The sequence below is a fragment of the Scardinius erythrophthalmus genome, assembly GCF_964197995.2.
Source record: "Scardinius erythrophthalmus genome assembly, chromosome: 4".
Taxonomy (NCBI): Eukaryota; Metazoa; Chordata; class Actinopteri; order Cypriniformes; family Leuciscidae; genus Scardinius; species Scardinius erythrophthalmus.
The window spans coordinates 699,355-717,776 of NC_138224.1; the positions used below are offsets into that span (position 1 = coordinate 699,355).

Genomic DNA, 18,422 nt, shown 5'->3' on the forward strand with positions numbered 1-18,422 from the left:
ATGGAAATTAATAAATTAAAAAAGAAATCATGGATATTAATAAAATCTGAAAAAGTCATGGAAATTAATATAATTAAAAAAGAAATCATGGAAATTAATAAAATAAAATAAATAAATCATGGATATTAATAAAATCTGAAAAAATCATGGAAATTCATAAAATAAAAAAATAAATCATGGATATTAATAAAATAAAAAAAGAAATCATGGAAATTAATAAAATTAAAAAAATCATGGAAATGAATATAATTAATAAAAGAAATCATGGAAATTAATAAAATAAAATAAATAAATCATGGATATTAATAAAATCTGAAAAAACCATGGAAATTAATAAAATGAAATAAATAAATCATGGATATTAATAAAATCTGAAAAAAAACATGGAAATTCATAAAAAAAAAGAAATCATGGAAATTAATAAAATTAAAAAAAGAAATCATGGAAATTAATAAAATAAAATAAAGAAATCATGGATATTAATAAAATCTGAAAAAATCATCGAAATTAATAAAAAAAAGAAATCATGGATATTAATAAAATCTGAAAAAATCATCGAAATTAATAAAAAAAAGAAATCATGGATATTAATAAAATCTGAAAAAATCATAGAAATTAATCAAATTAAAAAAAGAAATAATGGAAATGAATAAAATTAAAAAAGAAATCATGGATATTAATAAAATCTGGAAAGAAATCATCGAAATTAATAAAATAAAATAAATAAATCATGGATATTAATAAAATCAGAAAAAATCATGGAAATTCATTAAAAAAAAGAAATCATGGAAATTCATAAAATTAAAAAAGAAATCATGGAAATTAATAAAATGAAAAAAGAAATCATGGATATTAATAAAATCTGAAAAAATCATCGAAATTAATAAAATTGAAAAAAGAAATCATGGATATGAATAAAATCTGAAAAAATCACGGAAATTAATAAAATTAAAAAAGAAATCATGGAAATTAATAAAATTAAAAAAGAAATCATGGATATTAATAAAATCTGAAAAAATCATAGAAATTAATACAATTAAAAAAAGAAATCATGGAAATTAATAAAATTAAAAAAGAAATCATGGATATTAATAAAATCTGAAAAAATCATGGAAATTCATAAAAAAAGAAATCATGGAAATTCATAAAATTAAAAAAGAAATCATGGAAATTAATAAAATGAAAAAAGAAATCATGGATATTAATAAAATCTGAAAAAATCATCGAAATTAATAAAATTGAAAAAAGAAATCATGGAAATGAATAAAATTAAAAAAAGAAATCATGGAAATTAATAAAATTAAAAAAGAAATCATGGATATTAATAAAATCTGAAAAAATCATCAAAATTAATAAAATCAAATAAAGAAATCATGGATATTAATAAAATCTGAAAAAATCATCGAAATTAATAAAATAAAAAAAAGAAATCATGGATATTAATAAAATCTGATAAAATCCTCGAAATTAATAAAATAAAAAAAGAAATCATGGATATTAATAAAATCTGAAAAAATCATAGAAATTAATAAAATTGTAAAAAGAAATCATGGAAATGAATAAAATTAAAAAAGAAATCATGGATATTAATAAAATCTGAAAAAAATCATCGAAATTAATTAAAAAAAAGAAAGAAATCATGGATATTAATAAAAAATCATCGAAATTAATAAAAAAAAGAAATCATGGATATTAATAAAATCTGAAAAAATCATCGAAATTAATAAAATTTAAAAAAGAAATCATGGAAATAAATACAATTAAAAAAGAAATCATGGATATTAATAAAATCTGAAAAAATCATCGAAATTAATAAAATAAAATAAAGAAATCATGGATATTAATAAAATCTGAAAAAAATCATGGAAATTCATAATATAAAAAAAGAAATCATGGAAATTAATAAAATTGAAAAAATCTTGGAAAGTAATAAAATAAAATAAAAATCATTGATATTAATAAAATGTAATAAAAATCATAATTGATATTAATCAAGCTCTGTTTACCAGGCCAAGCACACTAGATGGCTTAAAAATATTTTAAAAAGGTAAAAATCTCATGAAAAGTAATAATCCAATACACAAGAATTAATAAAAAATGTAACAATTCATGGAACATAATAATAAAATCAGAAAAAGTCATGGGAATTAATAAAAATGTAAAAACAAATCATGAAAATTAATTTAAAAGATCATAGAATTTGATCAAATCTGAAAATGTCATAGAAAGTAATAATTTTTTTTATAATTATGGAAATTAAAAAAATTAAATAAATCATAGGAATTAATTAAATCTTAAAAAGTAATGGAAATTAATGTTTTTAAAAAAGAAATCATGGAAATTAACAAAATCTGAAAAAGTCATAGAAAAGAATAAAGAAAAATATGGAAATTAAAAATAGAATCTGAAAAAATCACGGAAATTTATAAAATATTTAAAAGTGATTGAAATGAATTATGACATCTAAAAGAGTCATGGAAATGAATGAATTAAAAAAAGTCAAATCTGAAAAGTCATGGAAATTAAAAAATAAAATAAAATAAAAAGTCACGGAAATTTCTAGTTATGCCAAGCTCTGAAATATTTGATTGAGTTGAAACAGCTGAGAAATTGCCTTTTGTGAGTTAAAATAATTTTAAAAACTCTAATCCGTAATAACAAACAAGTGGAAAAGTCATATAAAAATACATTATTGAACCCTGAAGAACATGAAACTTGGATTTAAACTTAGACTAAAATGAATTTAATTCAAATTTGAATAGAATCTATATTTGTAAAGCGGTTCTGTGGGAGCAGCCGAAGCACTGACTGTGTTTCACCACTAGAGGGAGTGAGAGTCCATCACAGACCAGCAGGTGGCGCTAGAGAAACACACATCAACACACACACACTTCATGCTATCAGAGCCGGCCTGTGAGTTAATGTGAGGCGTCATATAGAGATACACTGAGTCAGGCGTTGATGTCTGGGAAACTCATCGTCTCCGACACTCTCATGAAGATCTGTGTGTGTGTGTGTGTGTGTGTGTGTGTGTGTGTGTGTGTGTGTGTGTGTGGGCATTCCTGAGTGCAGTCAGAGAGAGTCTGGGAGACTCGGACTCGTTCCCAGCGCTGATGATCGGAGTGAGGACACAAACACAGCTTCTGTCACAGCGCCTGTCTCAAAATTGAATTTAATGAATAATATTATAACAAAAATACATAATAAAATTATACTAAAATAAATAATAGCAAAATAACTCTCTTTCTCTCTCAGAATCCCTCTGAGTTTCTACTTCTGACAGGCTGATACTAATAAATAATTGATAAATAAATAATAATAGCAAAATAAATGTATAATAAATCAAATATAAGGAATAATATAGATAACGAAAATGTAAGTAGAATAAAGAATTTATAATAATATAATAAATTGAATTTAATGAAGATTATTATAATCATAAAAATTTCACTAAAGTAAATAATAGCAAAATTGAATATAATTAATAATAATATTATAACAAAATAACAAAAATACTTTAATAAAATAAATTAAATTAAAATACAATCTAAAAAGTCATGGAAATTAATAATGAAATCTAAAAAAGTCATGGAAATGAATAAAATCTTATAAAATAAATTAAAAAACATATTTATCAATAATAATAATAATAACAACAACAACAAAATAAAATAAATAATTTAAAATGATTTAAATAACAATAAATAATAAATATAGAATAATAATTAAATAATAAATTATAAAGATAATATTAAAATAATGACATTATCATTAATAATAAATATGAAATTATAATAACATCAATAAATAATAGCTTTCAAATGAAATTAATAATAATAATATTAATAAAAACAAAATGAACAAATAAAATAATTTAAATAATAATAACTATACATATAAAATAATGATTAAATAAATTGTAATTTATTAGTAGAATATAATAAATGATAATAACATAATAATTTATAAATACAATACTACTATAAATAATGATAACCCTATGAGGATTAGCTGTAATGCTCCAGTGTTTTCCCTGAAGTGGATCTGCGTTACGGAAGCGTGCGCTCGCTCAGTCAGGCGTGAGGAAGCCGAGATCGGCTCGAGATCGCCGGTGTTTGAGTGTTTACTGTGACATTGCTCATGTTTTCCAGGGCGAAGTACTTCAGGGGGAGGAAGCTGAACGGGGAGTACGAGATCCGTGTGGAGCAGGTGAGCCTGAAACCAGCTCCAGATGTTCACGTGACACACCGATAACATCTGCACCGCACATCTGTGAACCGTTGTTGTGCCTCGACTGAGTAACTGCTGCTGTTCAGCAACACACACCCCGTCTGCATCTCACACACACGACCCCGACGCTTACAGGACCAGAAGGCCTCTGGAAACCCTTACATTTAATTATATCGACGTAATCAAAGTGTGTGATCAGAATGATCTGGTGTAATTCCCTCCAGAAGCGTCTCACACACACGAGTGTGTTCCCGAACGCTACAGCGTTTACTGTGTTTCGTCTGACGCTCGACACACACTCGTTTATGATGGAGGGAAGAGAGCCACATCCCAGGAACTTAGTTACAACAGCGCAAATGCTTTATGTGATTTAAAGGGCACCTATTATGCAAAATTCACTTTTACATGGTGTTTGAGCATTAATGTGTGTTAGCAGTGTGTGTACACAACCACCCTAGAATGAGAAAAATCCACACCCATAAATCATACGCACTCAGAACGAGCCGTTCGCAGATTCTGTACAGTGATGTCACTTTTGCACAAGCCCCGCCCACAACTGTTGACGGACACTGCTGTATTAGCATAGCCCCGCCCCTGAGTGAGCTGTACACACGCTATGGAAGTAAAATAATGGCAAATGTTTTTGAAACAAAAAAGCTTGTTGAATTGCACTAATTGAAAAAAATCTGCATTTGAATGGGCTGAAATTCAACATGGTCGTATATTTAAGCTGTGAATATTTCAATTCAAAACATTTCACACACATTTTCATTATTAAAAATTCACCTTTCAGATTTCACTTTCAAAATGTTCATTCCGTTTAAAAAAATACAACCTATAATATTTTCGGTCCATTTCATTTCGCTTTACAGAATCGCTTCCACAAATTCAGTGGTTCAAATTCGACATAAAATTCAACATTTGACATCCGGGAAGCGCAGGAACATCAGTAGATCGCCGATTCATAATCTCCATCTGCTGTTAGTCGACTTTGTTGAATTTGTAATTGCGACCGCTGACATTTCAGTGCGCGAGATTGTCCTGTTTGTTTGTTGGAGGAGCTCTTGAAGCCCCGCCCTCTTCTTGAAAGGGGGCGGGGAGCAGCAGCAGCTCATTTGCATTTAAAGACACACACACAAAAACAGCGTGTTTTTGCTCACCCTCAAAAAGTGGCAGTTTTAACATGCTATAAAAAGTGATCTGTGGGATATTTTTAGCTCAAACTTCACTAAAAAACACTTCACTAAACACAGACATCAGAGACTTATTTTACATCTTGTGAAAGGGGCATAATCGGTTCCCTTTAGCTCCGCAGCTTCAGAGGTAAACAGAGCTGAGTTCAGGCGAGTTTATCTCCAGATAAGGTTTATCTGCTGCTCCACAACAGAAGCTCTGTGCTCCTCCGGCCGGCGCTCACAGTGCTGTGATGTTCCTGTGATGTTCTCCGACATCTGCTCGTCCTCAGCCGAGCTCCGCACATCTGGATCCAGTCCGACGCTCCAGATGTTTGTCCTCGTGGCCCTTATGTTCAAACGTTAATCGTGTTCTTCATGACTTCAAAGTAGAGTTACTATCGTAAATTAACTCATTTTTTTTAGTATTAACTAGTATTATCATATAACTAAAACTCAATCCGTTCAAAATATTTTCATTACTTGACAGAAACTAAAATAGCTTAGTTAGTTTATCTGTGCTGATTACATCTCATTTCACCACTGAGACTCTGTTTGTACAGATAATATGAAGATGTTGAGATTATTTTGTCCTGTGTGTGTGTGTGTGTGTGTGTGTGTGTGTGTGTGTGTGTGTGTGTGTGTGTGAGAGAGCTCTGGTCATGTGATCGGGTGAAAGGCACCTTGCATTCTTCACCCTAATGACACCCATTAGCTTCGGCTCCAAAAATACCTGCCAGGATTCCAGATGGATCATGACGCCAGCGCAGACTTGGACAGCACTGTGGACTGTGTGTGTGTGTGTGTGTGTGTGTGTGTGTGTGTGGGTGTGTGTGAGAGAGAGAGAGAGAGAATATGATGACTTTTTTATAATGTGTTTCTGAAAGAGTCTCTTCTGCTCTCCACGGCTGCGTTTATTTGATCAAAAATACAGTAAAACAGAGAAATATTATTATAATGTAAATCATCTGTTTTCTATGTGAATATAATAAAGTGTAATTTATTCCTGTGATCAAGGCTGAATGTTCAGCATCATTACTCCAGTCTTCAGTGTCACATGATCCTTCAGAAATCACTCTAATATGAGGATCTGATGATCAAGAAACATTTATGATTATTATCAGTGTTGAAAACAGTTGTTTTTTGAGAGAGGGATCTGTTAGATATGTAAAAAAAAGAAAAAAATTTAATATAGCACAAAAATAATTAATTTCCCAGAATGTATCACCTGTGTTGCAGTTCACTTAATTCTTCTCATCAGATCAAAAGCATCAGATCGCAGTGATAAACTCTTCATTAGGGTTAACGAGTGTGTGTTTGGATGAGCGCAGACGTCAGCGGGAGGAAAACAGAGATCTAGCGTTTGTCTCTTGGACTTTCTCCTGTTTTTCTCTCCCAGCAAGAGAAGCCTGAATGCGAGACCGTAACCATGGCAACCCAGTCTGGCACGCCTCCCGTGCTCTCGGCCAATCGAGTGCCTTCATGCCAGCCGACCAATAGGAGTGACTTATGTGTGTGTCCTCTAACTGCTGTTTGACCTTCGTGTGTGTGTGTGTGTGTGTGTGTGTGTGTGTGTGTGTGTGTGTGTGTGTGTGTGTGTGTGAGTGTGTGTGTGTGTGTGTGTGTGAGTGTGACGTCCACGTCCTTGAATACGAGAGCGTATAGCGCGGGTTAAGTCGTTTATTATAACTCAGGGTTTTTTTGTGTGTTTTTTTAAAGAAATTAATACATTAAATTAATCAAATGAATCATTTATAATGTTACAGAAGATTCTGTTTCAAATAAATGCTGTTCTTTTGAACTTTTAATTGATCAAAGAATCCTAAAAAAATCAGTGTATCAGTTTAAAATGCATGAAAGGAATAAATTACACTTTACTATAGAAAACAGCTGTTTTACATTATAATAATATTTCACTGTTTTATGCTGTATTATTGATCAAATAAATGCATATTCTTACCAATCCCAAATTTTGGAGCTTCTATATTTGATGTTAATTTTATAACTAACTGTTTGCCATGAATGGCTGTTTGATGTCTATTATTTTGGTGTTTTATATGATGCAAAAAATATAAATATAAAGAAACATTAATAAAGTTAATGTGTGACGCTGGTTTACGGCATCAAAATATTAGATTTTGTGTTTATAGACTAGAAATCTCATATCTGTGATTCGGTGCCTTCAAAAAGCTGATTTATAGTTGTGATTAAACCGCTGGATTTCTGACCAATAGCGTGAGTTTGGGGGCGGGGCAATCTGTTTGACTGACCAATGGAAACCTGTTTGAAAACACTCATTATTTTACGTATTTTTCTCTGTTTCTTCGGCTCAGTGTGATTCTGTGTCTCGCTGATCACGTTTCTTGAGTTTAATAATGAGGCCTGATGGGTAACGCGCGTCACATGACCAACTCAGAATAGGTGTAGGTTTTGTCATATTTGACCCGTTTAACTCTCAAAGCCTGTGGTGTGTGTTTCAGGCCGAGTTTTCTGAGCTCAATCTGGCGTCGTACGTGAACTCGGGCTGTACGGTGGACATGCAGGTCAACCGAGGAGGAACCAAAGTCGTCAGGTATGAAGTTTCCTCCTATATTACACACTACCAGTCAAACGCTCTGGATCGGTCAGATTTTTTATGTTTTTTTAATGAAGTCTCTTCTACTCACCAAGGCTGCGTTTATTATACTGAAAATAAAAACAGTAATATTGTTAAATATTCTAGAGTTTATTTAAATTTTCTATTTTAATATATTTTAAAATGTAATTTATCCCTGTGATCAAAGCTGAATTTTCAACATCATTAATCAATGTCAATATGATTCAGCATCAGATTCTAATATGATGATTTGATGCTTAAAAAACATTCATTATTATTATCAGTGTTGAAAACAGTTATTTACATTTTTTATTTCAGGATTCTTTGATGAATAGAAAGTTTAAAAGAACAGCATTTATCTGAAATAGAATCTTTTCTAACATTATAAATGTCTTTACTGTCACTTTTGATTAATTGAATTCATCCTTGATGAATAAAAGTATTGATTTATTTTATTTATTTCCCCCAAAAAATAAAACTAGAACTTTCTATTCATCAAAGAATCCTGAAATAATAATGTAAATAACTGTTTTCAACACTGATAATAATCATAAATGTTTCTTGATCATCAGATCCTCATATTAGAGTGATTTCTGAAGGATCATGTGACTCTGAAGACTGGAGTAATGATGCTGAACATTCAGCTTTGATCACAGGAATAAATTACACTTTATTATATATTCATAGCTCATACAACAGCTGATTTACATTAGAATAATATTTAACTATTACTGTTTTACTGTGTTTTTTGTATTTTTAATCAAATAAACGCAGCCTTGGTGAGCAGAAGAGACTTCTTTTAAAACCATTAAAATTCTGACCGATCCAGAGCGTTTGCCTGGTAGTGTTCGACTGCTGTAATATCAGGTGTGTGTGATTAAAGTCTCTCGCAGCTCCTGGATCTCTGTGTCCCACTGAAGAACAATAAACCGCAGGTGTGATTTGAGACGTTGTATTAATAAACCTCATCTTAATGAAAACACATATTACAGTCTGTAGTTCCTCTCACACACACACACACACACACACACACACACACACACACACACACACACAGAGATGTCCATCATCTGCCAAACACATGGAGTCAGTGTGATTATTTACACCTGCCTCACTTAACCACACATCTTATACTAGTTTAATAAAAGCCACTATTAATAGTTGTGCTGTAATTCAGTCTCTCAGCCAAAAGTCTGGGGTCAGCTGCAGTTATTTGATAAAAAATACAGTAAAAACAGTGAAATATTATTATAATGTAAATCATCTGTTCTCTATGTGAAAATATAGTAAAGTGTAATTTATTCCTATGATCAAAGCTGAATTTACAGCATCATTACTGTCACATGATCCTTTAGAAATCACTCTAATATGATGATTTGATGATCAAGAAACATTTATGATTATTATCAGTGTTGAAAACAGTGATACATTTTATTTCTCAGGATTCTTTGATGAATATAAAGTTCAAAAGAACAGCATTTATCTGAAAAATAATCTTTTGTAACATTGTAAATGTCTTTACTGTCGCTTTGGATCAATTGAACTACCTTGATGAATTAAAGTATTAATTTCTGAGGGATAGTGAACAAACCAAAACTATTTTACACAATGAAAGCGGCTCATTTTCTGATCACATTTCTGAGATGCTGCCATGCAAAAAAAAAAAAACAGTTCCTGTAAGTATTTTTGTCTTGTTTTCAAGGTAAAATATCCTTGGAATAAGGACAATACGATATCAAGACTTGTTTTCATAGATTTTGTGTTTAATATCAGTGTGTTTTGTCTTTCTGCATTGGCAGATTATACACTTGTTTTCACTTGTTTATGAAAAAGTCAGTACAGCAAGACAAAATACACACGTATCAATGAGACAATCTTTGCAAATCTGAGTATGATAAGTAAATGTATCTTGTTTAAAAAAAATTAGCTGTCTGTTTTTGCCGAACTATTTCAATGACTGGAGAGAGTGTGTCCAGGATGATGATAAACACACTCGTCAGACCGAATGTACATGTTTGGATTCTGAGCCTCTGACGTGGATCTTCATAATGGTGTTTCTGTGCGTTTATCTGTGTGTTTCTCAGCACATGTTCGCGCAGTGACAGATATGATGGTGCAGCTGCTGCGCTTCGTCTCAATCGGATCATTTGCTGCACATTCTTCTGCGTTCCTCGAACACACAGGCGCTTTTAAGAGCTTCTGTTCAGCCTGTAATCATCATCTGCTCTTTCTATTTCTAGATGCTTTCAAAAAGATTGAATCCAATATTTTGTGATAGTATAGCATAATGAGAGATTCATAAGCAATTTAAAAGGCGGAAAAGGCCATTTTCAGCACAAGGGATAACAGTAATAATGACGGCGCTGTTAAACTAGCAGTTAACTAGTCTTCAGATGCTTAAAATAGCACTTAACTAGCGTTCAGACGCTTAAACCAGCAGTTAACTAGCGCTCAGATGCTTAAACCAGCAGTTAACTAGCGCTCAGATGCTTAAACCAGCAGTTAACTAGCATTCAGATGATTAAACTAGCAGTTAACTAGCGCTCAGATGCTTAAACAAGCAGTTGACTAGCGTTCAGACGCTTAAACCAGCAGTTAACTAGTGTTCAAATGATTAAACCAGCAGATCCAGCAGTTAACTAGCGTTCAGACGCTTAAACCAGCAGTTAACTACCAGCAGTTAACTAGTGTTCAGATGCTTAAACCAGCAGTTAACTAGCCCTTAGATGCTTAAACCAGCAGTTAACTAGCGTTCGTGTTCAGACGCATAAACCAGCAGTTAACTAGTGTTCAGACGCTTAAACTAGCAGTTAACTAGTGTTCAGACGCTTAAAACAGCAGTTAACTAGTGTTCAGATGCATAAACCAGCAGTTAACTAGTGTTCAGACGCTTAAACTAGCAGTTAACTAGTGTTCAGACGCTTAAAACAGCAGTTAACTAGTGTTCAGACGCTTAAACTAGCAGTTAACTAGTGTTCAGACGCTTAACCCCTTAGCTGTCACCCCCCTTTTTGAGAATAGACATTAAAATGCACTATTCAAGCTTAAATGGTTGTAATTCAAGAATGCTTTGGAGTATAGACCCAAGTTTGGTCTTGTTTTAATGGTAAAAAATAGCAGATTATTACTGAAGTGAAAGCACTTCAAAAAATTAAAGTATGAAAAAGTTATGGAAGTTTAAATTTACATTAAATCAAATATAATTTATTTAATATTTTTCTTTTATTTAAAATATATATTTTACAAAATATGTTTTACAAAAAAATTACTATAAAATCAAAGCCATATATCTAACCAAGTTGTGTTCCAAATTTGAAGTTGATATCACAAAAATTGAAGTTCCCATGAGATTTTGTTTAGGCGTATTACCAAAAATAGCCACCGGGTGTCATTGAATTCCATTGAATTTAACTGTATGCATTCTACCATAACAAATTAATAAATTTCTGTCCAAATATCACTTCTGTCACAAAATATGGAACCTTGAGACTCAGACCTTTCTGACAATATGTGTTTTGTCAAGATTAAAAAATATTTTGATCATAAATTATGAAACATGATGACGCCCAAAAGGGGAGGAGCCTGATAAAATAATTTAGAGTACCGTTTCTATGGTAACACAATGTCCAATTTCAAAACAGTTTACACAGGGTGAATTCTGAGATCGTAAGCTTTCAAATGATACCTAATTTATGATAACTACTAAAATATGTGATGTAATAAAAAAGGCAATAAAAAAGATAATATTATATTTTAGAGGATAATATGTATATTATACTTTTTAGAGGATAATATTATTTTATACATTTTTTTTATTGACAAATACTAGATTAAATGTTTTATTATGAACTTTTAGCATGAAAACCAAAGTTTCAATTATTAAAAGTGTGTGCGTCGACTTTTTGTGACAAACGCCATAAACGCCTGTTATGATGTAGATTTTTTGAGGTGCACTCTTGTCATAAATTCATCTATTTATGTTCCTACATAATTTATAACAAAAAAACAGTCCTAAATATCTAATTAGGAGTCTTAGAACTTTCCAACGATATATAGTTTGTCATAATTAGATTAGGATTAAATAGTAATATAGGGAAGTAAAGTTAGGCGTGCCGTATACGGTACGGTGACCCTTAAGGGGTTAAAACAGCAGTTAACTAGTGTTCAGACGCTTAAAACAGCAGTTAACTAGTGTTCAGATGCATAAACCAGCAGTTAACTACTGTTCAGACGCTTAAACTAGCAGTTAACTAGTGTTCAGACGCTTAAAACAGCAGTTAACTAGTGTTCAGATGCATAAACCAGCAGTTAACTAGTGTTCAGACGCTTAAACTAGCAGTTAACTAGTGTTCAGACGCTTAAACCAGCAGTCAACTAGTGTTCAGACAACAGTTAACTAGTGTTCAGATGATTAAACCAGCAGTTAACTAGTGTTCAGACAACAGTTAACTAGTTTAGTAGACTTGCTCCAGTGATCCTCATTTATACTTGTGAATGAAATGCTTTTAAATGATTCTGTGCGTCCCTGATTTAGTTTTTTTCTCTCCAGATCGTTCAAGCCAGATTTTGTGCTGGTCCGCCAGCACGCCTACAGCATGACCCCGGGCGAGGACTTCAGGAGCCTCGTGATCGGCCTGCACTACGGGGCCGTTCCCAGCGTTAACTCGCTCTTCTCCATCTATAACTTCTGCAGCAAACCCTGGGTGGTGCGTTTATTATCAGTCAATACCGAGAGAACAGTCACACAGTCAGAGTTTGTTAGTGAAGCACAGGAACAGGTTTTATGAGCACATGGCGGACACACAAAAACTGACCTATTTAAAAACACACATATACACACACACTTTACACAAGCTTTCAGATTCTTCAATGAGAGTAAAACAGGTCTGATCTGAGCAGAAAATTTGTGTTACGTAGACAAAATATTGTAATAAAAACTTGAGTTGGAGACTGAGACTGAACGCTCTTATTCTAAACCAGCAGTTAGCTAGTGTTCAGATGATTAAACTAGCAGTTAACTAGTGTTCAGATGATTAAACCAGCAGTTAACTAGTGTTCAGATGATTAAACTAGCAGTTAACTAGTGTTCAGATGATTAAACCAGCAGTTAACTAGTGTTCAGATGATTAAACCAGCAGATCCAGCAGTTAACTAGTGTTCAGATGTTTAAACTTGCTGTTAACTAGTGTTCAGATGCTTAAACCAGCAGATGCAGCAGCAGGGCTCTCAAGTTTTACCAAAAGCTTGGAGTGAGATGACATGCGGCTAGGGGAGGAGCCCTAATGAAGCCACGCCCCCATATGTCCCCGCCCCCCAATTTTACCCATTGTTCATAATTAACCAGCCCAAATTGAAATTATAACAATTGGTAAATCTGATAAATGACAGAGCAATTCATCACATCAAATATACTCTTTAATGTTATATTTCAAAATTACAAAAGTTACAAAAATTACAAAAATATAACAAATTGCTCCAAACTGTTTGGAAAAACAAATCTTTTTGCATTTTGAATGTCTAGTCAAAATGGTATAATTATTTATTGTGTGGTGCATGGGACATTGTGAACAAATGACATATTAGAGTATTATTAAGGTGTGTGTGTGTGTGTGTGTGTGTGTGTGTGTGTACACAAGAGTACACACTCCAGCTTATGAAATGTGTTTTGTGTTTGAAAAATACAAATGCAATGGCAATGATTTATGTATGTTTTGACAGGATATAAAATATTACCCAGATCACTCTGCTTTACATAGCCTTAATGTAACTAGAAAGACTATTAATACAGTATAATATAGAATTTAAAATAATATAAACAAATTTAAATGTATTTAAAATAAAATGAAGAAATACATCTTCATTCCTTCCCATACCCACTAACATTCCCTTAGTTTAAGAAAACGTATGCTAGCCAAACTGAGCCAAAGCTTCTGGCCTGGTTGCAGAGTAGTTGTAGAGTTTTTGACTGCATCAATAATAATGTATACGATGGGTTATATATTAAATGTTCTAGCCTAAAAATGTTAGACGAGCTTTCTTCCAACTTACCTTCTCCATCACGACGTGTGTTCACGCGATGTTGTTGGTTACCTAGTAACGAACGTACGGTGGCCGAGAATGTTCCGTCAACTTCCGTGTGTTCGCGCATCTGTGTTGCCTTGTAACGAACGCAATCTGGCCGAGATACGTGCTGGCGGCAGGAAACTTCACTTTGTGTGCCCGCGCCTCGTATACAACGTTATATATAAAGCTCGCAGGACAACTTGGTTGGCATTGCCTTTTCAGCGTGAGAAATACACGGTGTGGCGTGTGAGCGTGTGAACTGGTTGAATTGCGTGTGTCTCACGCCCAATGCGTGAGACTTGAGAGCCCTGTGCAGCAGTTATCTAGTGTTCAGACGCTTAAACCAGCAGTTAACTAGTGTTCAGACTCTTAAACCAGCAGTTAACTAGTGTTCAGATGATTAAACCAGCAGTTAACTAGTGTTCAGATGCTTAAACCAGCTGTTAACTAGCGTTCAGACGCTTAAACTAGCAGTTAACTAGTGTTCAGATGATTAAACCAGCAGTTAACTAGTGTTCAGGTGATTAAACCGGCAGTTAACTAGTGTTCAGATGATTAAACCAGCAGTTAACTAGTGTTCAGATGATTAAACCAGCAGTTAACTAGTGTTCAGATGCTTAAACCAGCAGTTAACTAGTGTTCAGACGCTTAAACCAGCAGTTAACTAGTGTTCAGATGCTTAAACTAGTAGTTATCTACATTAGTTAACATGAACTAATAATTAACTGCACTTATACAGCATTTAATCTTTGTTTATGTTAATTTCAACATTTACTAATACTTTATTAAAATCTTGTTAACATTAGTTAATGCTCTGTAACATGAACAGCTGTATTTTTATTAACTAACATTAACAAAGATGAACAAATACAGTAACAAATGGATTGCTCATGGTTAGTTCATGGTTAGTTCATCTTAGTTAATACATTAATGAACCTTATTGTAAAGTGTGTTACACAGCAAAAGTTCTCAATTTAGATTTATATTAAATATTATTTTAAAAAAATTCTTTCCCCAAAGACAAAAACAAAGATTATTTACTATAAAGACCATACATTATCAATATATTTTCTTTAGACAAAATGTTACACTGCAAAACATGATTTTCTTCCGTACAAATGTCTTAAATCAAGATGCATTTACTAGAGAAGCAAAATGACTAGATATACAGTGCATTACAATTAATACATTAAAAACAAGGTTGCATTTGTTAACTACATTATTTAACATGAAATTGTCACGAACGCTAGCGGAGAAATGGGTGGATCCATACGCAGCAACATGGTAATCAGGGCAATCCAACTCGTCGTCATCCATGCAAAGGTCAAAATCAATGTAATCAGAATCGTAGTCATCCATGCCAGGGTCGAAATCCATTTAATCAGTCCAATAAACAATAACACAAAATAAACAAGAAACAAAACAAGAACAGGCGAGAAACAGACCTTGGAAGTGTAGCATGACATTAAACAATGACTCCGTGACATGAACTGAAACAGACAGGGTATTTATACACCGACACTAACAATGTGATAGGGAACAGCTGAGTGCAATCAAGAGTGATGGGAACAGACAAAGGATTATGGGAAATGAGGTTCCAGAGTGAATGGTGACAGGAAGGGAAAGAGACCTCTAGTGGACACCTGGGGAAACACAACCAGACACTGTGACATAACCCCCCCTCTACGGAGCGGCTACCAGACGCTCCAAGACCCACAAAAAACAACCAAAACAAGAGTCCAGGAGGGAGGTGGAACGGTGGAGGATCAGGGGGAGGGATGGGGGGCCAGGTCCATGGAGGGAAACGGGGACAGGGAGTGACAGTCCATCTGGCAGCCAGGGCGGAGACGACAGTTCATTGGGCGGCCAGGACGGAGACTCTCCCTCAGGCAGCCAGGGCGGAGCGGCCAGTTCATCGGGCAGCCAGGGCGGAGACTTTCCCTCGGGCGGCCACGGCGGAGACTTTCCCTCGGGCGGCCACGGCGGAGAAGACCCTTCGGGCGGCCACGGCGGAAAAGACCCTTCGGGCGGCAAGGGCAGAGCGAACAGTCCATCTGGCGGCCAGGGCGGAGACTTTCCCTCGGGCGGCCACGGCGGAGAAGACCCTTCGGGCGGCCACGGCGGAGAAGACCCTTCGGGCGGCCACGGCGGAGACGACCCCTCGGGCGGCCACGGCGGAGACGACCCCTCGGGCGGCCACGGCGGAGACGACCCCTCAGGCGGCCACGGCGGAGACGACCCCTCAGGCGGCCACGGCGGAGACGACCCCTCAGGCGGCGGCTCAGGAAAAGACACCACCGGCTCAGACACCACCGGCTCAGGAACAGATACCACCGGCTCAGGAACAGATACCACCAGAACAGATACCACCGGCTCAGGAACAGACACCACCGGCTCGGGAACAGACACCACCGGCTCGGGAACAGACACCACCGGCTCGGGAACAGGAACAGACACCGGCTCAAGTGTGTGCGCAGCCCACACACACCACATGGCTGTGGCCATAATGGCCAGTGTCGCGGTCACTGAGGGCTCAGGCGACGCATACATGGCGTGAACAGTCTCTGGCTGGGCAGACGTGACGTGAACAGTCTCTGGCTGGGCAGACGTGACGTGAACAGTCTCTGGCTGGGCAGACGTGACGTGAACAGTCTCTGGCTGGGCAGGCGTGACGTGAACAGTCTCTGGCTGGGCAGGCGTGACGTGAACAGTCTCTGGCTGGGCAGGCGTGACGTGAACAGTCTCGGGCTGGGCCATCTTGTCCGAAGACACAGGCTCGGCAGGCGTGATGTGAACAGGCTCGGCGGCGGCCATCTTGTCCGAAGACCCAGGCTCGGCAGGCGCACTGTGTCTCCTCCACGCATGCAGTACCGCCACTGCATATAAGAGGAACACGGCCTTCCTGGCCATGGCAGGACTGATGATGGGGGGTTCTGGGACCACCGGACTCGGGACCACCGGAACTGGGACCACCGGACTCGGGACCACGGGAACTGGGACCACCGGACTCGGGACCACCGGAACTGGGACCACCGGAACTGGGACCACCGGACTCGGGACCACCGGAACTGGGACCACTGGAACAGGCATGGAGGAAGTCTTCCTTCTCCTCCATTTCGGGGCCACCGGAACTGGGACCACTGGACTCGGGACCACCAGAACTGGGACCACCGTAATCGGGACCACCGGAACAGTCACGAAGGAGGTCTTCCTTCTCCTCCTCTGTTTCCGATGGCAATGTGCAGGTTCTGAGCTGGGTGGAATCAGTGGCGAAGGGTGCTTAGGGGAATTCAGCGCCATGGCCTCTTCAGTCTGGCGGGCCCATAAAGCCAGGCCCTGAAAAATGTTCATGCTGCTGGATCCATTGTGTGACGGAGTCATTCTGTCACGAACGCTAGCGGAGAAATGGGTGGATCCATACGCAGCAACATGGTAATCAGGGCAATCCAACTCGTCGTCATCCATGCAAAGGTCAAAATCAATGTAATCAGAATCGTAGTCATCCATGCCAGGGTCGAAATCCATTTAATCAGTCCAATAAACAATAACACAAAATAAACAAGAAACAAAACAAGAACAGGCGAGAAACAGACCTTGGAAGTGTAGCATGACATTAAACAATGACTCCGTGACATGAACTGAAACAGACAGGGTATTTATACACCGACACTAACAATGTGATAGGGAACAGCTGAGTGCAATCAAGAGTGATGGGAACAGACAAAGGATTATGGGAAATGAGGTTCCAGAGTGAATGGTGACAGGAAGGGAAAGAGACCTCTAGTGGACACCTGGGGAAACACAACCAGACACTGTGACAGAAATAAACCATTTATTAATCTTAGTTGGTTCATTTTACTAATACATTATTCAAATCAAAAGTTGTATCTGTTAATATTATTTAAAAGCTAAAATGGCCTAAGAATGAACAGTTGTATTTTTATTTACTAACATAAACAAAGAATGATGAATATTGTATTAATTGTATTGTTTGTTGTTAGTTAATGTTAGTGCATTAATCGTTAACTAATGGGAACTTATTGTAAAATCTCAGTAAAATACATTATAGGCATCAAGTAAAGTGTTACCAAAGTCGTTTTAGAGGTGGAGTGAGTTTTGATGGAAGATGAGGAAGACAAACTTTGTGTTCTTTATAATAATGAATAACTCAGGAACATAAAAACGGTTGTGTTGATGTGTTTTTGTGTCTTCATTCTGCAGTTCTCTCACATGATCAAGCTCTATCAGAATCTGGGTCCAGAGAAGTTCCCGCTCAATGAGCAAACCTTCTTCCCCAACCACACTCAGATGGTAAGTCACTGCTTTAACTACTTTAACTAGTCCTCCGAGAACAATAATGA

General features: G+C 35.9%; 1 protein-coding gene across 1 annotated transcript in view; it reads left to right on the forward strand.

Annotated features, from left to right (window-relative positions):
- syn3 (synapsin III) overlaps positions 1 to 18,422 on the forward strand; it is a gene marked incomplete at its 5' end in the record, with an annotated part of 64,996 nt that overhangs the window by 521 nt on the left and 46,053 nt on the right. The window contains 4 exons of the mRNA XM_081362832.1: positions 4,152 to 4,209; positions 7,883 to 7,974; positions 12,548 to 12,704; positions 18,283 to 18,372. Coding sequence (XP_081218958.1) covers positions 4,152 to 4,209; positions 7,883 to 7,974; positions 12,548 to 12,704; positions 18,283 to 18,372 — 397 coding nt within the window. The remainder of the gene's footprint in view (positions 1 to 4,151; positions 4,210 to 7,882; positions 7,975 to 12,547; positions 12,705 to 18,282; positions 18,373 to 18,422) is intronic.